General features: G+C 34.7%; 1 protein-coding gene across 1 annotated transcript in view; it reads right to left on the bottom strand.

Annotated features, from left to right (window-relative positions):
* The window catches only part of RSPO3 (R-spondin 3), a 47,059-nt gene that overhangs the window by 20,357 nt on the left and 3,124 nt on the right, over positions 1-23,578 (bottom strand). Inside the window, exon 3 of the mRNA XM_012660810.1 lies at positions 19,187-19,384. Within this exon, the coding sequence (XP_012516264.1) occupies positions 19,187-19,384 (198 nt within the window). The remainder of the gene's footprint in view (positions 1-19,186; positions 19,385-23,578) is intronic.

The raw sequence follows: 23,578 nt of genomic DNA, 5'->3' as shown, positions 1-23,578 counted from the left end.
GTACTTCGGCTTCCTTTTCTGCTTAGTCATTGCTTTAACTCCCACTCTGAGATTAATTGCATGACCCTTGGAGATGAATGATCTTCTACTTAATCTTAGCCAATGCAATCTGGACAACCTCAGGTTTGGTGAGGCTCCTCTTGGGTGGTTTTCATTTGTTTTAAGAACATTAAAGTATCTCATAAATCTATATTTATTATATTGTGAGTAATCTACTGTAATTAAATATGAAATGCTGAAGACAATGTTAAGGTAACACTGGGGTCACAAACCTCTTTTTATGGTGGTTTCACGGCTACAAAAATACTCTGGAATTTGCTTTTGTCTTTAGGTCTGGGTCTGTTTAACATCACAGAGCATCCAACAGCATATCATTTTCAGATGGGTACTCTGTAAGTGTTTTAAAATAATAATGATATTTTTTGATGATAAATACATAATGCTTACGAGAAAAAAATTTAAGATGAATCTTAGAATTTGGTTAACAATACCCTTATTCAATACAATGTGTCCACGCTTACCAGTATTAGAAAATTTGGTGAACCAGTTGTAAAGAATACAATCTTTAAGAATATCCAGGTTTGCTATTAGATTTATTCTTACTAGCTTTTAGACTGAGACCAATCTGGAGATGCAAAATGAATCTGGTTAATAAAAAAATAAGCTTCCTGAATTTGGAATTTATGATTTAGAAAGGACAGTCACAACTGTGCTAACATTGACCTTTGCAATATTGTCAGGGAGAAAAAGATCTTAAACAAATTAATATTTAAACAATCAGTTGTTTTTAGAGGTACTTAAATGATCAAAAAGTATAAAGGTTTCCAGCATTTTATACTCATTTATGAACAAAATCAATGTTATCAGGTAGTCATTTTTGATAACTGAAGCAGTCAAGTACCAAATTTCCACTTGGTGGCATCTGCAATTGAAGAATGTAACATAACTGCATGTCTTTTAAACATATTCTGTAATTCAGACAAGCAAAGTTCTTATTTCTTTGAATTTTCTGGGTTTTCAATATTCCATAAGATGCATACTCTCCTCTCCCAAACACAAATTAAATAATGTGCTTTGGGACTTTATCTTCAATAAAAGAACTCTATTGTCTAAGTCAGACAAATGAACACAACAAAACAAATGGGCAAACTGAAGATAAGACAGACGATAGGGCACATATAGGGAAAATCATAGAAAGCAATAAATAATTCTTATTTTTGGAGAACCTATACATTAGGGGACAAATGAATTATCAAATGTAAAGAGAATAAGCACTGAATGCTTTTGATAAACTGGGAAAAATCACTTCTCTTCACATCAAAATGCACTAGAAAATCTATTCATAAGAAGTCTTAAAATCAAATAACTTTTCATGCATCTGTACTTAAAGTCAGGGATAAAAATGAAAGATGTTTAACAGTTTCTCGCTCCTATGATTCTATGGCTAGTTTAAAATTTAAGATAAAGTTGTCCAAAGGTAGAAAGCTTCTCCATCAACTTAAACACTATGTCAGGCTGGCCGAGGAAAATTTTACTGGGTACTTCAAATGAAAATCTATTGTATCACTGAGAAGAAGTATAAACAGACCATAAAATAATTTTTGGTAAAAAAATGTGTTGGTGACTTCTTCCAGTTCTATGACTCACATATTACTTTTAATTATTTTATCATAAAGTAATAAATGATTGTGTAGCACACACACAAACTTTGGGGAAAATGGAGTAAGACTAGTTCCATTCTAATTGCTCTAAAGAATATGGTGGCAGTTAGGTCAACCTGAAAAGCACAGTCCTTATCTTCCCACAGGATGACAGCAACAAAATGAAATCCAGTATAGAAGTAGTTTCTTAATGTATTATTACTCTGATTTCTTAACATCCCCTGTTTCTTTTTCTCTCTTTACACTTCTTGTTCTTCTTCTGATGAGAGCATATCCACCATTTCAAAACTATGCTAAATGAAGTGTTTGTAAAAATATGCAGACAATGCCAAAATGTAACCACAAATTTGTTGCTATTTCTATTAGGCCAACCTTGAATTTGTAAATCTCTAATTACGTTTCAAGTGATTTAGAAGGCTCAATAAACCACTAGTAAGTTTTACCACATCTTAATTCTGAAAATCTGTATATAATATAAAGAAAGCATATCCATGTGTTTCTGACTAATTTGCCATTAAGCTTATTTTGTGAGCCCAATTTCATGCCTAAAAAGTATTTAAAAACCTCTTTAAATTTTTAAGCTTTTGCCAAGAGCAAGGTATCACAAACACGCACGCTACTTAGCAATGGGCTGATCTTTGACAACCCAAAGTAAAGGGTGTAAGGAGATATCAAATAAAACCACTACAGGAAGTAAGTGCTCCCATCTTTTTGCAAATATATAGCTTAATGCCCTCTGTTTGCCTACATGAATGAACTTGATGTATAATTATCATGTTAGAATGAAACTCTTACTCTGTTAACAGCCAGTTTCTTTTGTTTCCAAAGTTAAACTGTGATATTCTAGGAAAAATTTTGCACCATTTCCCTAGTCTCAATCTCACGTGCCTGCAGCAGATGTCTACAGCAATTGAGAGCAGCATGTGATTTTTCCATATAGCCGTGTGTTCCCAAAGAACAAACCAAAAGTCATGCTGCATCTGCTTTATTCACACATGCACATTGTGTTCTCTCTTGGAACTCTACCCACTTACATCTTGCTTCAGGCTGGGAAGCCTCTTGGGGTGGGAACTTTGCTTCATGTCTGGCATGTCCACTGCTTCACACAACATTTAGGAGATCATATATGCATCATAAATTGAGTAGAAAATCCCAATCTTTGAAATATATTTTTTAAATAAATTTTACTTAATGTCTTCAATGTTATTTTATGGTACTCAGATTAGGTATTTATTTTCATAACCTTTTAAAAAGCAAAATGAGGTTCTTTATTAGGACTCATATTTAAACATAACCCTGTGAAAACTGCACAAACCACTTACAGCCTGTAGGTCACTGACTCTATTGACTGACAGCATCTTTGTTTAGACAACATGATACGCTAACATAACCATTTACTGCATTTGAATATGATGTTGACAATTTGTGAAAACTATTTGGCTTTAAAACATCACTGTGATTTGAAGCAAAAGGAGAATCACTGGCCAATTTGCTTATTAAGTTCAAGTTTGTTCTGTGAACAACAAAAATGGTTATAAAACAGAAAGAAAGACTAAGCAGATTTGGTGGTGGAAATAGAACGTTTTCAATTTCATCGGCAATGACAACGACAATAATAAATAATGATTAACGTTAGCCGTCATGTGTGGAGAGTATAATTTGAAAAGGGCAGACAAATGGAAATAAATGGTCATCTTGAACATGTGGCAAGTGTTGAGGAAGACAGAATAGGAAGATTAGATTAACAGTCAAAAGATCCAGGTTCTAGTCCTAACTTATTTTTTTTAACTGACACTCATAAGGTAGTTAGATTCTCTTTTCAGCCTCAGCTACTGGTAATATCATTGCACCTGGAGTCAGGGCTGGATGTGAGTCCTGGTCTGCACTATTTGTGGGATTTGAAGTCAGCTACTTGCATTCAAAGCCTCAATTTCCTCGTCTTTAAAATGGAGTTTATAACAATAATCCTCACATGCCTGGAGTATTTAAAGGACTAAATAAGATAATTATGTAAAACTGCCAAGATTTTAACAAATAATATTATTAAATCACAGCCCAATTGGAAAGAATCTATGTGAATGGATATGGTTATGGTAATGGATGTGGCTGAATGAGGACATACAACCTAAGCAAATTATTTTCCTGTCTTTTGGCTTTTGAGTGTATGTGTAATTCCCCTGGAAAGCCATTTTGCTTCCCCTGCAATAGCTGGAGTTCTCATTTCTATTTTAATCATCTTATCACATTCCCAGAATTATATAACCAGGTAACTAAACTACTGTGCCCTAACTCCTTAGTATACAGAGATAAATAAATCCTTGCCAGTTATATTATTTAGTGGGACTCTATGGAACAAAAGGATTTAAACCAACTAAGCATTTTTATATTATTTTTTTAAATTTCTGATTGTAAAAACTGCATATGTTAAACAATTTGGTTTTAAACTGTGAGATAAATAGTTAAGTGTGTATATATGTGTGAGTGTATATATATATATATATGCATATAAAATGATTCAAAGCCTATTTTCGAGAGAAATGTAGGCTTGTGAAACAGACATTTTAGTTTAAAGGAATAGAATTTCATGGAAATCCGATGTTTAGTATGATAAATTAAAAATACTTCTATATTTCCTATCGAACTTTAGGTGCTTGTAGTTAGAGGATTCTGGATCACATGTTGGCAGTTTTATTCTTTTCATTATTCCAATTTATATATTCGAGTCCTTTGGGTCTTAAACTAAGTTTTTAAAATTTAGTGTTGCACACACATTTTCAGTTAAGCAATAAACATCTGTCATCTGTCATTTATTAATATTAATTATAAATGATCAGTGGCTCATGGGATCCAAGTCCAGCAGCTGAAGTTTTTCTAAATTTGACCTCCTTCGAGTTTACATAAAAAGTTTTCAGAGTAGTTCTTCCAAGGTCCTTGCCAATTTAAGGCCAGTTTGCAACCTAATGTTTTAGATTATGTATTTAGCAATCAAAAAAGGAGGGATAAATGACAAAATTCCTGAAAAAAAGCATTATCCCAGGGGATTAGATGGGACAAATAATAGGAAGAGATGTTGCTCAAATGCTACGGTGTCATACATTAAACATTACTACAAATTAAATTTATGTGTATAGTATATGTGTTAGAAATGTTACAAAATTTCATCTATTTTCCATAGTTTTATTATAGTTGCAGATGACAAACGTGGAAGGGCCATTTCCATAAATCAGTGTAAGTCAATACAAACCTGAGGAGAAAACGTAGAAAAAACAAATATTATACAAAGCCCAGTATGTTAGTGCATCCTGGGAGAGCTACTTTTCACAACTACATATTTCTTGCCACTCTGTAACATCCTACAGCTACAGCATAACGGACTCCAACACTTCGGACGTAACCTCTGCACAATGCCCTGGGGAGCACACTGACATATTTTTCCCTTATGAGAGTCAAGCAACTTTCCTACAAAAAGTATAGTATGCTTTTCTGTAGCAAAAGGTTCAGAGGAATGTCAAATTTAGATTTTAGCATGTCTATAACTGAAAAATATAAGGTTTTAGAAACCATTTGTTCAACAGTTTTTAAATACAGTACGTCAGTACAGGACTGTTGGTTGGTTAGACCTTACTTCAAAACAAGCACACTTTATTTTTTATTTTTTTTTTCAACTGGGGTAAAATATATATAACCATCTTAACCATTTCTAAATGTACAGTTCAGTGGCACTAAGTACCTTCATATTGTTGTATAACCATCACCACCATCCATTTTTAGAATTCTTTTCATCTTGCAAAATTGAAAAGTCTGTACCCATTAACAATTACTCCTCATTCTGCCCACCCCCGGGCCCAGCTCCCAGAAACCACCATTCTAATTTCTGTTTCTATGAAATTGCTACTTTAAGTACCTCATGTGAGTGGAATCATACACTATTTGCCCTTTTGTGACTGGCTTATTTAAGTTAGTGTAATGTCTTCAAGGTTTATCCATGTTGTAGCATGTGTCAAAATATCCTTCTTTTTTTAAGACAATAATATTTCACTGTTATGTATATACCACATTTTGTTTATCCATTCATTAGTTAATGGGCACTTGTGTTCCTCCCAAGCCAACTTTTGGCTATTGCAAAGAATCCTGCTATGAACATGGGTGTACAAATATTTCTTTGAGACCTGATTTTCAATTCTTGTGGGTATATTCTCAGAAATGGAATTGCTTGATCATATGGTAATTCTATTTTTAATTTTTTGAGGAGCTGCCATGCTGTTTTCCATGGCTGCTGTACCATTTTACATTTCCACCAACAGTGCACAAGAGTTTCGATTTCTCCCTCCCCTATCTTTGCCAATAACAAGACGCTTCTATTTTTTTTTTTTTTACCTATTTTGTATATTGGGCTCTGCATAGAATTTCAATAGTGCAGAGGGTTCCGTTACTAAAATCCATTTTAAAACCAATTTTCTCATCTTATAAGCATCTATAGATAAACAAGCAATCTATTACCAGGAGCAAAACAAGTCCCAGTAAAATGTCCATTAAAAGGCTCTTCTTACTATTCCTACTTGCCTTTTCATTATTATTTTTTTGGTCCCACTTTTTTTGGCACTCCTTCTCAGAACCACATTTCAAGGAGAACTCTCTTAGCCTAATGCTTAAATCTGCTTTCTAGAACACCTGGTCCCAAGCCACCCCAGACAGTGATAACAAACTGCTAGAAGATCCATTTCATTGAAGGGAGACGGTCTGTTTTCCATTGCAACAAGGAAGATTATTTCAAGTAGGTGGCTCCCTTTGCTGTTTAAAAATAGGGCTTGTGATTTTGAAAGGAAAGCAGGTAGAGTTATAACAGTATGGTGATACATTTTATGTGGATAACTCCACGAATTGAATTAATAATATGAACATGGTTCACAGAAAACAATAAAACATGCTACACAAAATACTGTGTCCATAAAGCAGCATGATATAGTGGAAACTGTAGTGCACTAAGATTCCTATTCCTCTTCTGTCATTACCAGCCTTGTGATAAGGTCACTCAGGCAAAGTCACTTAAATTTTCTGGTGTCATTTATTAAAAAAAAAAGACTGATTAATTATGCATCTCTAAGATGCCTTTTGACCTATTCTGATGTTTCATATTTTGTTATTACTATGCAAGAGGAGGAAATCCAAAATAAAATTAGCTCAAACATAAGTCTCTTAATTTTATCAGTAGAGGGAGAAGTGAGTTTATGCAGAACACAGGGCAACACAGATTACATATACATGGATCATCACTTATATATACAAATAAATTTAAACTAGTGTGCCTAGCACTATGCTAGCATACGATCCCCAAATTCCCACTTCATAAATGTTTGTTGAATATCCATACCTGTAAGATTACGGTATCTATTAATAACAAGTTTTCTTTTAAAAATCAGCATTCCAGAAGGAAAAGTTGTAATTATTTAAAAGACAGGCAAACACCACTATAGTCAAATAAATAATAGAATAAGAAAGTATCGGCCACACACATGACAAAAGGTTAATATCCCTACTATCCAAAAAGTTCCTACAACTGATGTTTCGTGCAACAGAAAAATTAGAAAAATGGGCAAACCACATAAATAGACATCTTATGGAAATTCAAATAGCCAGTAACCATGGGATTAGCCTTATTAATACTCAGGAAAATGCCAGTAACAAAACAATAGGATTCCATTTGTTAATCCATTAGATTGGCAAGAGTTTAAAGGACTGAGAGTATCTAGTTTGGATGAGGATGTCAGGAAACCAGCATTTCTGATATATTGCAATTGTGAACTATTAAAGCCTTTTTGAAAAATAATCTGGCAGAATATATTAATATTTAAAATGTTCACATCCTTTGATTTACCCATCCAATGTTTGGGACTCCATTTTATATTAGATTTCACAATTATTGAGTGCTTACTATGTGCCAGGCATAAGTAGGAGAGTTTTATACACATTCATAACTCCTCGCTACAATTTTGTGAGGGAGTTGCTATTATCATCCCCATTGTACAGACGAGGAAAATTGGATCTACAAAGGCTAAATAGTCCATGTAAAGAGAGCTAGTTAAAAGCACCTTTGAAATTTGGAGAAAGATAGTTTGAAAGCCTGTGTTGTAAATAGTATGATGCATCACCTCCTTTACCTTTCATAGAAAACGAGTGTACCAGTTCATTAACATTATAGAGATTTTTGTTATAATAGTAAGAGTAAAAACTGGGAAATAATTTTATTGTCCATTAATAGCAGAGTGGTTGAGTAAATCGTGTGATATTCATAGAATGTAACATTTTGGAGCTATTAAAAAGGATGACTTGGAAAGAGGTCTATGACATGTAAATTAAAAAGTGACGCAAATAGACACACACACACACACAAACACACACACACACACACACACAAACACACACACACACAATTGAGCTACCAGGGTGTACAGTTCTCTCTTTCTCTGTAGACAGAGAAAGAATAGGCCATTTTTTTTAAAAAAGAAAATAATACATTAATTCTCTATGGCAATATGTTTTATATAGGTATATACTTATAAGCAGAAGAATAATATGAAAGGATATACAACACACTTTAACTGCTTTTCTCAGGACATGGGACTGGACTGAGGGAGAGTGAGATTATTAATTTTTTATCTGTGTATCTTTTAAGTTTTTGAGTTTTTACAAGAGCGTGTACACCATTATTGATATTAAAAAATGAAGCTTTTGCAAAAACAAAACCAATGACAAACCCTTAGTTGAACTGAGATGGTTCTGGCTTTTTTAGTTCACTAGGCTGACATTGACATATTAAGCATTAGTTTTGGAAGCTTATGAACATGAGAAGAAACAGTGATTCTATGGGCAGGTAATTCTTATTCAAAATCCAAGAAACCTGCAGGGAAGGGAGGACAGGATAATAGGTTTGGGTTTTTTGCCTTGTTGGAAGGCAAGGGGGTTGAGTGGGGGAGTTGAATTTTAAATTTTCCTTTTTTTTATACATTTCAAAACAAATCTTGAAAAACTGGATAAGGATGAATCCACTACAGGTATGTTCATGAAATACTTTAGTAACCGTATCTCGGCTATTGAGATAAACCAAATTTGAACTAAAGAAAAATCTCTTCATGATTTTGGTGTTGGCTAGAGAAGAGAGAAGCAGCATAGCAGATGTTTACAATATTTACTTATTATTCTGAGAGATATTTCACTATCATATATCCATATTCCATAAAAAATAATCAGCTGTCTAATTAGCATTCTACTAATTACATTATTAAAAAATTAGTTATTATTTCTGTTAATAGGACCATAATTTTTGTTCATGAGTTACAGTTAATTAGATATTAATTGCTGATCCTAAGGATGCACACATTTTGTCTATTTTTTATTTCCAGAATTAGCAATTATTCATATTTCTCAAGTATGAGTCTAGTATGTTGGTATTTCCTGGTGTAAAATATGATATTATTCAAAAAAGTAAAAAGTAAGTGGCATTGTGATTTCAGATATTATATATCATGTAACAAAAAGTGAACGGAATATGTCATTTTAAAATGTACATGTTTTGCACTGAGATATAAAAGGTAATTAGACTTTGTTCAGAAATCCTTTCCGAAATCTGATTCTTTGCAAAAATAGGAAAAGCAGGCTCTTCCAGCAGAAACAACAAATAAACAAAACAAAACAATCCTTTACAAGGCGTATTTCTCAATTATGGCAGCCTGGATTCACAGAGGCTAAAGTTATGACCCAGTGGTGTATACACAATATAAACACAAGACTTCAGTAATCAGTTTGAGTTAATTTTAAAGTTTCAGTGGCCTGGTGCATAATCAAGCAAAAGGTCATTACCCACACTCTGTATACATTTCACACAGAATGCTCAGCAGCTAGCCATGGAAATGGACATGTCTGTACTTAAGCCTGCACCAGTCGCTCCCAGGATATTATGAGCATTGTGCTGGACCTGTGTGCCCAGTCTGAATTAGATGGAAAGAACCTTGGTTACTCTTCCTCACTTAAATTTTTTTCATAAGTAAGACTGAACGGAGAATATCTTATAGAAGAGCATAAATTTCTAGATTTAGCAAATTTTGCTTTTTTTTTCAGAAGGGGGTTATTTACATGTGTTGTTCTTGTCAGCCTAGCACATTTATCCGCAAGGAGAATGAGAACTGCCACTAAAAATGGCCCACTTGTCCGTGGCTTCAACTGCAGGCGTGTGACTTAGGCCAATCACAGTACCCCCAATTGCCTTGCCACAGTGACTGGTTCAAGGGTGGACATGTGACCTAGCAGGGTCAGTGTGAATTCATTCATGAGATTAGATGAATGGGCACTGACAGAGCACTACCCTTTTAGATTTAGAACACTACGAATACATACTTGCCTGGAGAAAGACTCCGCATCAGAGGAGAACAAGGCCAATAAACAATGAGGAGTGCAGGCAGGGTGAGTTGAAATGGTGAGAAAGAGAGAGAGCAGAAGGAGATGGATCCAATGGTATTGTGTGAGCACTTAGAGCAATTCTGTGCTTTAAGCCAATAGTTTTATTTTTGCTTAAGATAAGTTGAGATTTATCACTTTTAACTAAAATGTCCTGAGGAGGAGGTAACAGAGGAGGTAACAGTGAGATTTGGTGGAAAGGAACTATCAATGAGGGTAAATATGGATTGATTGTTTTTCTATTAAAGTACCTATATCACATAAATGATTTTTTTAGAGAAACTAAAAAACAGAGAGAAAAATTATAGAAAAATATTTCCAATTTGGAACATGAGAAATGGGATGTTTTAAAGAAAAGGTAAAAGGGCCTGAATTGAAAATTGAAAGGGAAGTACAGGTAGAAGACAGTGAGAATATGGTACCTTAAGAGATTTTAAAGAATTTTCCATTTATATCTATTTTGTCATGCTAATAATAACAACCTACTGGTGTAAGATACCATGCTAGAAACTTTATGCTTATCTTTATGCTTAGATTTGTCCATCAGTAAAAAAATATACCTTGTTCTATTTGAAGTTTGGTTTGACAGCAATGCACAAGGATCAAAACATCTGAATGGTGCATTCCCATTTGTGATGTCAAAAGGATATGATTTTAATGTAAACAAGCTTGAGAATGTTTATGTTTCAATGATGTCACAGAATTTAATTGTAACCTGGTTGTATTTGCTTGGTTACACCTCTTGAGAGGCCTAGGGACAAGATATCTAGTCTTTTCTGCAGGCTGTAATATCTACAAATTAGTCTGTAATGCTTCTATAAAGAAGTTGCTGGAGTAGCTAAAAAGAGAACAAGATAATGATCTATGGAAAGAATAATTCTTTTGTGCCTTCAAATGCTGGGTGTCTCCTGTGCCAAAGAGATTTCAGCCACACCAGCAGTTTCAAGGAGCAACTATATTAGGGAGGTGGGAAGCAGACAGGAGCATGAAAGGAGGGAGTGTCTTTTTGCTGGAGAAATGTTTACTTTGTAATTAGTAAAGGACAAGAAGCCTTGTTTGGAAACTATATTTGGGGGTCCAGAATTTAAATTTATGCTGATGCTCTCTGAATCCCTCTCTAGGGAACCCTCCTAATTGGCAGGGATCTTGGTTGGCTAGAACAATCTGCAAAGGAAGCCAAGGTCTTGGGGTCATTTCTCCAAAGGGCCCGTTAACTCAGCACTGTTCCACAGCCACAAGCTGTGCGGTTAACCCTACTTAGCCATCTAACAAACGTATATTAGCAAATCAACATGGTGGTAGCAGGAAAAATACCTGTATTTGCCTTGAGACTAAAACAAAATATAAGTAGAGAGATTTTATTTCTACCAGCTTAAACAAATGCCTTTGTAATGTGTTGGCAAACTCTAATGCACACTGCAGCTACTGGGGGTACAAATCGCAAGAATGAAAATTGTTGGCAAAGGTACATGCTTACAAGTGAGCTGATCACTGATGGTGATTGCCTTGTGGACTGACACAAACCACGACGCTGACATTTAGAATATAAAATCCACAATGAAAGGGACTTTTGTCTTTTTAATTTTTTGCTCTGCTATATTCTCAGCACCTTAGAGTGCCTAGCACATAGCTGGTGCTTTAATAAATGTTTGTTGAGTGTATAAAGTTATCTTGGTCTGGAATTTTATTTATTCTTTCCACTCTGCCCTTTACAAATTGGAAAGTACAATAGAAATAATACCTTACGCACTATCTCCTGTATCAACAATTGACCATGTTTTTATAAAGGAAGAGACAGTATTTCAGACAATAAGAGATTGTTGAATGAATGAACAATCACATTTGTCCAACTATAAACAAGAGGAAGATCTCTGTGTGCCACCTTGCAAAGTAAGTTTGCAGCTTCTCCTGCCAAGAGGGGAAATCTATTTCTTCAACTCTTGAATCGGGACTGGGCTTGTGACTGGTATAGACTAACAGAATATAGTGAAAATAAAACTGTGCCAGCTTCTATGTCTAGTCTCAAGAGGAACCACTTTTCCTCTTCCTCTTGGAAGCCTGTAGAACTTCCTTCCATCTTGATGATGATAGAAATACAGTGGTTTCCTCAATCCTCAGCCACCCAACCATGTGAGGGAACGCAGCCAACATCAAGATTGCCCAGGGGATCTCAGCCTAAATTGCCCGGCTACAGATTGTTAAATAAGTGGTTGTTTTAAGCCTCTATGTTTTGAGGTTATTTGCTATTCAGTAAAAGCTAATTGAAACAACCCTCATGCACGGGATCTAAACAATGGCAGGATCGTTGTTTGCTTAGGGGCTGAAGGATGCTTTGTATAGTACAGCTACTACTCTATTAAATAATCTGACCAGTGTGTGTTATGCCACATGCACCAATGGGTCAAAAGCATTAGATATTTAAAAACATCACCAAAGAAGTCTCAGAGAATATAGGCATTTTCAAAGACCATTTATTATAAAGTTCATTTTAGAATAGGGATGCTGAAGTACATACCAATACAGAAGAGAAGGCTTCAGATAATTTTTCTACCATTCCATGAAGGAAGGGACAACATGGATAATAGCAATACTTAAGCATTTCCCACCTTGGAGAATGTCTACTGTAAATTTTGACCACCATTAATAATGTCCCCCAAATCTTAGGGAGCCTACAAAAATGGAATAATACAAATTTCGTCTTAATTATAAAGAGGCAATAACTCCTGGTTGAGTTATAAAAAAATGATATCATACCCAGGACTGTGAGACATGAAATAAAAAGCTGCTTATTTTCTGCAGCTTATTTCTTTTTCTTTAATTTTGAGAAGTTTAAGAATATACAACAGGATTGCAAAATGTGTTAGAGGCAAGAAACTTAATAGTTGTCATTTCACTTTTTCTACATCTATCCAGGTGCTGGCTGCTATCCTACTGCTTATTATGACAGAGCGGAGTTAAATTATGAGTATAAAGGATCTTGGTTTGGTCTTCAACCCACAAACCTGGGCAACAGAGAATGCTCACAAAGATCCTGCCATTGTAATGTCAATGTCAGAGGAAATGATAGGTGGTTGGGGCCTGTCACTGAGGCTATAAAATGTTTCTATCTATACAGATGATAAATTATGACACATATCCACTGGATTTGCAAACTGATTTGATGTTTCAGTGATTAAATTGGAGTTGGTGGGAAAGAAGCAAAGAGTAAGACAAATAATATAGCTGAGGAGAAAAACGACAATCAAATAAAAACAGGGCATAGGGCATATATGAACATGACTGAAAAGGATCTGAAGATGAAACATGCTTTTATAAGGGTCTTTAGAGATTAGTGATACCTACATTCTTTTAAAGACAATTGTATACCCATACTATTATTAAAAGCCTAATATTTAAAATAGGTTGTAGCATATACAAACTACAATCTTTCAATCCTTCACAGCCACACTCTTGGTCTGATTCTAAAAAATTAGAGATAAAAAATTTTAAAGTTTTAGGTTGAACCATATGAAATTGCTACTATTTGACCCTATATGACCTATAAAAAAGGCAGTTCCATACAGTTCAACATAATAGATAGGAGAGTCTTACACAATAAGAGATGATTTCAGCTATATAATTAAATTTGGTGAAGAGAAAGCTAAATAATAATTCAGCAACTGGCAGGCTGTCCACTGAGGACATTAAATAAAAAAATTGGCTTAGCCTTTAAGAGGGAATATATACATTTGCATTAAGGAATATCTTTCCGAGAGAGAAGGTTGTTATTTACTGCAATGGACTACCTTTCTTAGAGGTTTTAAATATAGCTGAATATTTTTGTGTGGCACTAGAATATTTTACATTAAAAGAATATTAATTTTTAGTAAAACTGATTGTTACCTTTATATTGGGGAGCAAAATTTTCCCCTCAGTTCCACCGTTTTGCTCTTGTTATAAAGGCTTCCTACTATGTATGGATTTTCACTGGTGGCAACTGGTCCTCTCCAGAATCTGAAAAAACAACCCATCTGGGTAGAGAATGATTGGGCCACCAGAAGGATTACAGAGAGATTGCTGAGTTTACACCAAGGTTTCTCAAGGCTTCTCATCCTTGGTACTATTATCAGATAATAATGTCTCCTGGGAAGCAAAGTTATCCCAGTTGAGAACCACAGTCTCTAATGCCATTATTATCTCATCTCATACTTTGTTGATTTTTTTTTCTCTGACTTATGTCAAGAGGCTAGTCTACTAATGGGTGTAGGGAAAGAGCACAAAGCTCCCATCCTTCAGCACTTACACAGGATGAGTGTCTTTAGGCCAGCTGCTCTTCATGGGGTGAAGGTGGGCAGAGGACATAATCTCAAAAGCCAGTTGACAGTTACAATTTTGAGCTACTCAAAGCCAGCTGGCATCTATAATTTTGAGTTAATGAATCCATCTATTTGAATTTTGATGGACTGTTTTGGGAATCTTGGCTAAATATCTTGTTTTGAATTTGAATTAATATTTAATATAAATCATTCGTTGTAGAACTCAAATACATGGCACTGGAGTCGTTATAAAGATTTTTAAGAAGTAAACTAAAGGATAGAGGAGCAAACCCAGGAACAAAGCAGACTCACTGTCATTTTTTGTTAGATTTTTAAAAACTGATCTTGCTGTAATTTTAAATGTAATACTCATAATAGACATAATACACACTTGTAATACTGGTATTAGAGAGCATGATTAATAACAATCTGTAAGTTAACATGTAAGACTTTTCCTTTACATAATGTCTAGTAGATTTTTACTGTACCTAATGTAGAGAAGGCACATAAGGCAACATATAATATATTCAAAAAGTACAATGATGTAATGATTCCCACTCTTGTTTCTTCCCTCAAATGTCGCTGGACATTTGATGTCTTTCTATTTTAAAAGATTTCTTTTTCATTTCTCTGGTGGGATGGATGCTAGCTTATCTTTGTACCAAGAAGGTAGATCCGCCCCCCCATTTTTTCCATGACTCGACTCTTTTCTCTCCATTCTATCCAAGATCATACACTACCTGTAATTAATGAGAATCTTCTTCATGAAATTAATCAAAGAACAAAATTTCTTTCATTCTTTGTGAACTGCCTTAAAAACCGTCTATTATAAATTCTTTTCAGTTAATGAGAGGAAGGTACAAATGAATGAGAAATGTGTTCGTTGACTCTGCTTCTACTACCACACACACATACACACAAACCATTTTGCATCAGATGTAGGTGCACACACATCGCCCTGTACTGTTCCACTTCTTCTTATCTGAGATGGTTACACCCAGCATGTCAAAAGAATCAATAAGTATAAATTGACAACCACTGAAAGTACATTTTCTCCTTGTTTACTTCTATTTCAATATATTGTTTTAATCCACATGTAAATTCTAGCTTGTATAATCTCTTAAAATATATATTTTTGACATTTTGAATATATAATTCAACTGAGATAGATTCAAGCTAGAAACAATTGTTTTAGTAATAACCTCTTATTAAAGCTAGTAATTGATGGAGAAGTTAAGGCTGATTAAAAGGGAGCATGACAGGTAAAGGGAAATAATCCTAAATGGCGTAAACAAGTAGTACATCAGGTAAAAATTTAGATTTGGGGCTGCAATTACATTTATCTCCTCAGATTCATTTATTCTGCACGAAGCCTGAGAATAATGGTAATAAAGAAAAATGTGTGTATAGAAGATTTTGCAACCTATTTTTCCAACCCATACATATTAAAAAACATCTCATGATTAGAATAATCCATTCTGGTAATAAAAACTATTTGCTTTTATTCAACCTCTTCTTTGTGTACATTTTGGAAAGTCATTTCTGGATCTTATCATTTTTCCCTGGAGATTTTTCCTTTGGCAATTACAACAGCAGAAAAATTCCTGAACACATGCTCTATACCTTTTCCAAATATGAGTTATCTACCTCTGTCTATTGTTAACCTCCTGGGCAGGGATCATAAATGTTAAGTTTCACCTCAAAATGTGCTGGCAATTTTTTGAAGAAAAATCTTATCTTTTAGATTATTCATCTAGAAGTTCTCAATTAATGAACCTAAAAGAATCTTTTTATTTTATGAATCTGTAAGCATCTAGGAGCAACTCAAATAATAGCTATGTTAAGTGGTAGGAGAAATCATGTATTTACATGTGTTTATCTTTAAAGTTGCATAAATGTTTCTAATGTTTTCCCTACTTAAAATAAGAAATACTAGCTCATTTAGAAAAATATGAAGAGAAATGAAAGTCTTCTGCTTTATTCGGTCTGATAGTATGCTTCATCCTATATATATTTGTGTTCTTACCACTTAGATTATAAATTCAAGACAATGAGTAAATTTTCAATATACATAAAAATATATTTTATTATATATTATTATATTATATAAATATATATCAAAGCCTTAATGAGGACTCTGGGTAATGTTATTATTTTGATGTGATGCTTAATATAGCAGATATAGTAGGCTATCCATAGGTCATAATTACTTTTCTATTTGATTTTTTTGTGTTCAAATAGCATATTTGATTAGTAAACTTTAAGATAAGTTAAGAAAACCATTAGCTTAGACAAATAAAAAAATGAAGGGAGAAGTGGTTTTCTTTCTGCCGTAAGTGTCTAGGCTACTTGAGAAAATTTTTTGATGGACACATTGGAAGATAAATGAAGAGGAAGAAAAAGTAGAACTAACTGGAATTTAATTATAAATGTGATACACATTTCCTACTCATTGGTCTATGCTTTACCAAATTTGAAAAAGAATAAAACATCTACATTTTTCTAGTTGTACAAAGTTCTCTTTGTAAATGTAAAATTCCACTGTATCCTCAGAGGGGAGGGAAAATGATCAGACAGAAACTTTTACTTATGTCCCTATTTGAAACTTCTTGTGGCATTATTTATCTTATCAGTGTCTATTTTTAAGAACTGACATCTCCAATGTTACTGTTTAAGTCCAATGCCAGCGAAACATACTGCATTAGAAGGCAACATTCTCAAATAAAAATAATAAAATGTAATTATTTCACAATTTAATTTTTCTATTGGGTAAGCTTTTCTTCACTTATATGTTAAAAGCAAAGTATAGTGAATACTGATTAGTGATGGAGAATCTTTGTGGAAAGAATGATATTAACAAAGGCCACCTGTAAGTCATTAAATGGTAAGAAAATTTAGTAAACATAAGTAAATGTACGGCTATGGGAGCATACTAACAAGTAGAGTGATGAAATATTTGACTTCTAAATCCAACTTTTAAAATCTAAAATGTTTTAAATTAATTGGTAACAAATGCCAGAAAGACCTTTTTCACTAGCCAATTTTCTTTCCTTAAACTAAATTTTAACCAAAATCTCTTACAAATTTATAAAGGTTTGAAGTTCTCTTTAAAATAATCCATGTCTTCAAGAACTTTATCACATTAACTACTTGATCATAATGCCAACAACAGGCTTTATACATTTTTATGATGTCCAATTATTCTGGTATAGTGAAAGATACTTCGCAAAGTACAGGTGACCAAATTGTTTTCTGTATGAGTAATGTTCAAGTTTGCACAGTGTCTTCGTCTGTGCTCCCATTGAACGTAGCTCAAACTTCTATTATATCCCTTATTATATTCTGTGGTTTGGATGTCTGATCCCTCCAAAATTCATGTTAAAATTTGATCCCCAGTGTTGAAGGTGGGGCTTAATGGGAGGTGTTTGTGTCATGGGGGCAGATTCTTCCTGAATGGCTTGGTGCCATCCTCAAGGTAGTGAATGAGTTCCGACTCTATTAGTTCCCACTCTATAACAATTAGCTAGCTGTTAAAAAGAGCTTGGCACTTCCTCGCTCCCTCTGTTGCCATGTGATCTCTGCACACCCAGGCTCCCCTTTACCTTCCATCATGGTTGGAAGCAGTCTGAGGCTTTCCCCAGATGCCCAATCTTCCAGTCAGTAGAATCATCAGCCAAATAAACCATTTTTTTTATAAATTACAGCCTCAGGTACTCCTTTATAGCAACACAAATGGACTAAGACACTATATGATGTTGCGATTATCTGTTTATACATCTCAATGCTCCACTAAACTGAGAGTACCTTCGCGATAGAGACGGTACCCTATTCAGTTGTGAATCCCTAGGGCTTAACACATTGTATGGCCATAAAGTAAGAGTATAATAATAAATGAATGAAACAAGCTAAGAAAGTTCAAATGCAGTGGTAACCAAAGTCCTTTCAAGCTGCAATTAATGGAGAGAATTATTTATGGGCTCACTAGATAACTGCCAATAGTTGTATAAAATTATACAACATATTTGTAGGCAGTGGTGCTGGGAACATAAGTGAGACAGATGAAAAAACGATATTTTAAAAGTCAACTGTGGCGCTTCTAAATGGAAGTTCATTTACCCTCAAGCATCATATTAAGTGGTGTATTTCTCCTTGGCACTCGTTAGAGTTCAGAACAAGTGCTGACACAGTTAATATTCATCTAATATGTTCTATAATCTGGTCTATAAAGTTACTATAATATGAAAAATATCTGGGACAGAGTGTCGTTGATGGTTGTGCTACATTCATAAAATGTGGCCTTGGTCATTTAATTCAAATGTAAAATCGGTATTAAAAATATATGTTTAGTCACAAAAGTTTACAACCTAATCGCATTATTTTGGTTTGTAGACGTTGAGGAAAAGAGTAAAGTTGATGGTGGCATCTTGTACTTGTACCAAATGCCATTACACTTTGGATTTCTGGGACTTCCCAAAAGGTTTCTAGGCACCAGGAAAGTGGATTATATTCAAGACAACGGCCCAAATACTTATAATGCAGCCTCATTCATCAGAATTCAATTAGCACACTTCCATAGCAGTCTAAAGTTCTGACATCAGGCTCCACATTTTAGATTTACCATATCTATGTTCTGTAATTTGCAGCCATCATATGTGTTTGGTACACATTTTAGGGTTTTAGAAATGAGAAATAATACCAAATGTTCCCCTAAGGAACAAAATGAAATAGACATCGAGTTACGAGGATTCACACAAGCACATTTCGTTATTATGATTGTACCTCGTTCTCCTTTCTGACACTTCTTTCTTTGCACTGTACACTTTCTTGTCTCAGTTGTGGGGGGACACAGGTTACCCTTTGCTGAAGGATGCTGTATTATTTCTCGGACCCGTGTTTCAGCCCCTCTTTTGAAGCCACATGTTTTTCCTTTCTTCGTGCATGGACTCCAAGGACTCCATTCACCGGCCTCACAGTGCACTGAAACAGAACACAGAAACAGCCTCAGTTGGCTCACAGTCACTCTCACCATTGTTAAGGAAAAAAGTGATTTGCTTCCGTCAATACTTGCCCAAATTCCGAGCAGAAATTTTACAGATCAAAGTTGGGCAAGATGACTTAAATATAAAACAAAGAGAACGGGAAAGGTAGGAATGAAATGTTTTCAGTTTTTTAGTACTCATATTATCAGGTAAACTCACTTTTTACACTAGATTTACTTTTCCCTGTAGATTTGATTAACCAAGGCACTAATATAATTACTCAAAATTGATCAATATTTTTATAATTTCTAGAGTATTGCTGCAATTCTTGATTGATCCTGACCAGAACTTGATAGGATAGTTATTATTTATGTACTAGAGAATTGACTCTCAAACTTTAGCATGCATCAGAATCACCTGGAGGGTTTGCTGAAACAAAGAATGCTGGGACCTCATTCCCAGAGTTCCAAGTTACTGCCTTTTCTACTTCATGTGCTGTTGGGCACTTAAATATTGTCATTTATTACTGGATATGGTTCGGGCATAGCAGCATCCATTTAAAGTGATGTTTGGGTCCATTTCAGCTGATAACTTGATTCTAAAATTAACTCGACTGAGTGATTCCTATGATGAACTAATGTACTTTTTCTGAAGCTTCTTTTGTAAATTTGTTTCCTTTTTCTGGATGTGTTAGTCTCTTCATTTCAATTATAGGGTTCTCAGGTCTTATAACAGATTTTTGCACTTCTAATGAAAAGTAACATCTGAAAGGTGCTATTCTTATATTTATGTCCATAAAACTTAACATATAACTGAAACAGCTTGAAACAGTAGCTCTTTCAGATGATATAAGAATCTCTTTCCACAAAAACAAGTTTCCAGTAACCTCTCTTGCTGCTTTCTGATTTAATGAATCCTTATTTTAGAGCAGAATATTCTCATCACAACCTCAAAAAAGATACACGAAATGTTTTCGAAATTTAAATTCATTTGTCACCCATTTTTCACAGGCTTTTTCAGTCATTTTTGAGTACCTGAATGCAACCCAGAGTTAAATGGTACTGATTAGATAGTGAATTTCGGTTTCTGTGAAATTAAATGAGCTTTATCAAACCACTTTCAAAATAGTTTTTGTGCTCAGTTATATTATACCACAATAATTTTGGTTAAAGAATAGAGCAACCAAGTCACTTGATAATACTATAATCTCTTCCCAGTTATGGATGTTATCTCCTAGTATCCCATGCTGATACTAACCATTAAAATCTATTGGATCTTTAGCACATACAAATAAAAACACTTCCAAAAAAGCAAATCAGAAAAGACAAAGTTTGTGAGCTATCACTTTGTCCAGTATTTATTTAATGTCAGAATTAAGAGGGCTAAATTAGAAAAAATTATCATATGTGGACGTGACTAGAACTTTGGTGCTCTTTCATAATAGCAAAGGTCTAGGCAAATGTATACTTAGACTTCGGAAAAACAGATTTCAAAAATTACAGCAATGATAGGTAATGATTAGTCTACAGTTAGAGGATAAATTGTTCTAAAAACCAAATTCCAAGGACAATCTTAGATAATTCCACTGGAGGAGAGAAAATATTCAAAAGTAATGAGTTTAGATAGTAAAAAACTCCAATGAGACCACATAGTTAAAAAGCCATGAGAGGCAGAGAATTTTTCTTAGAGAAATACTGTAGAATGAACATAAAATGTTAGCATTCAAATAATATTTCCAGAAAAAAATGGAAACTTTGGAAAAAATGCTAAAGACAACAGAAAGGTTGTATTCAGGTCATTTAATGAACAATGTGGAACTGGGGCACTACTTGGTTAAGAGGTGGGTAAGAGGTACATAAGAAAAAACAGAACTACTCAACTTCTGTATTCCTTCTATCTTCTGTATTAAGAAAGGTCTTAACACTGGAATTTTTTAGCTATTCACTAATGAAGCACATGTCTCAGAAAAAGTAGTAAGTGCCCTGTCCCTGGGAATGGTCATGCTGTAGTTGATCATCAGGCTGAGACGCTTTAGAAGGGGTTCCTGAATTGGGAGTAAAGTTGAATTGGATGTCCTACCAGTATTGACCTTTCAACACCATTACTCTTTTGCTCTAATAACCGGTGACTAACTACATAGAGAATATAGCAAGGGCACGACTCTTGCTGATCCTGTTTGGAGTGCACTATATTCCCTCTGTTACTACTTGAACAAGTTTGCTTACCCAGAGAAGCAACAAAGATGACAAAATGACAGCGCAGAAAAGAAGCAAATATCTGTAGCACAAAATAGAAAGAATATGTTCTCTTATAAAATGGGGTTCAGTGGATGTTTCTGTTTAATTTGACCTGCAAACCGAGGGGAGTCATTATGTTGTGATGTAAGTCTTTCACCCCAGCTCTATGTCAAGGTAGCATCTGTTTATGATCTTTCCTCTTAGTATAAAATATAGGTAGCAAAGAGAAAGACACATTCTTTAACCTGTTGGGTGAGCAATGGGTAACTAAGTCAAGGTATTGATTACAGCACTGACAGTAACTCACAATGTTTCCTTGGGGTTCATCATTTCAGCTCTCTGGATCCTAGTTTTCATGTCTGAAGGGAATAAGCTTTAATATTCCTCCATGACAAGGAAGCAAGTCATCATTTTCTCTGAAATTCTGAGACAAGCCTGTAGGCGTGGCAAGCACAGTGCCTGTAGGCCAGGCACCACATGATGAGAAACATCACTTAAGGATTAAGCAATAAGAGCTAGCCCTGAACAAAAGTTGCTGATTTGCACCATCCCTGTGTCCTAGGTCATACGTACCTGTTAAATGAGCCAGATGCAGTCAATGGCCTTTAGACTGCTCACCCCTATTCTAAAAAATATAAATTGCCAGTAAGCTTTAAAGGCTAATCCAACAGTGCCAAGTATTAAATGTAATCCCTGTAGAAAAGCATTGATAAATTTAAGCTAAATAGCCTCCCAAGGACTGAATGCTACACCTTCAACAACTAAAAATATCTAAATATGTGTCCTTTTACCTGCGTAGAGAAATCCCACAAACTTTCTGAAACTCCTCCTGAATTTCTATCCTTGAATATCCCACAGAAGTGTTTCCTATTTTTTCCACTGTTTGGAACTTATTACCTCTAATCATCAGCCCTCAGGACCTATAAAGAGAGGAACTTCAAGTGCTTTCTCATGTACCTTTTACCCTATTCCTAAGTTGTTTTCTTCTGTGTTTTTATTACTAGCGAAGAAAAGATTTAACCAAAATGAGCCATGAACTGTTTCAGGATTGTTGTTTTCCAGATGCTTCTGAAAATATCTTTAAAATATCATCTATTTATTTCATCCTACCAAAAATTTTGTTTAGAAATAAAACTTCTGCGGTAAACCTGAAGTGGTTAAACCACCACTTTAGAGTTATTACTCCAGCACTTCAGATTCTAATGGATCTGTACTGTGGGGACCCCAGGGGAATCCTGGAGACTATCTTGCACTGAATCAGGAGGGCATTTGTGTGCATATGCCAACATCACTGCAGCATCAAAGGTTCTTGTAGTTCTTGCCCAGGGGATTTTGAGATTTTGTAAGCTGTTTTCCCATTTGGTTTAGCATCTGCTTCCCAAGTGTTCATCAAACTCGTAGCTGTAGTAGCTGCACAACATTTAAAAGAGGGAAAATATAGCCTGACAGTGATCTGTTATTTAGACAAACAACTTGTCTGAGGGACCTCCCCCCGCCCCAGGAAACTCAGCCTGCAATTAATCAGACCCTGGGACTGTCTCATTCTGTCAGTTTGAGTAAATCCACAATCCTCTCTTTTTTATTTCTGAATACCTGTGGAGGCAGAACATTTCAGCAAAGCAGTGTGAGAGAAAAAAGTGAGACTTTTAACTATAACAATACCAGTTCTCTAGGTCTTTGATCCATCAATTGAGCATAAATGGGTTGTATCAAAAGAATACATTTTCCCCCTTTGGAAAGTAATTTTGGGCACTGGTTGAGATTAGATATAGGTTTATTATGAAACTCTTGCCCTAATGTGAAAATTTAGTTCAAGACATTTTATTTTCAAAAGAAGACAGAATAATGGCCAGCAAACATATAAAAAAAATGCTCAACATCTCTAATCATTAGAGAAATGCAAATCAAAACCACAATGAGGTATCACCTAACCTTGGTGAGATTGGCCTCTATCA

This window comes from Propithecus coquereli, unplaced genomic scaffold (assembly GCF_000956105.1).
Source record: "Propithecus coquereli isolate 6110/MARCELLA unplaced genomic scaffold, Pcoq_1.0 Scaffold68, whole genome shotgun sequence".
Taxonomy (NCBI): domain Eukaryota; kingdom Metazoa; phylum Chordata; class Mammalia; order Primates; family Indriidae; genus Propithecus; species Propithecus coquereli.
Note: the sequence above shows the minus strand (reverse complement) of the source record. Positions and strands in the feature narration are given on the sequence as shown.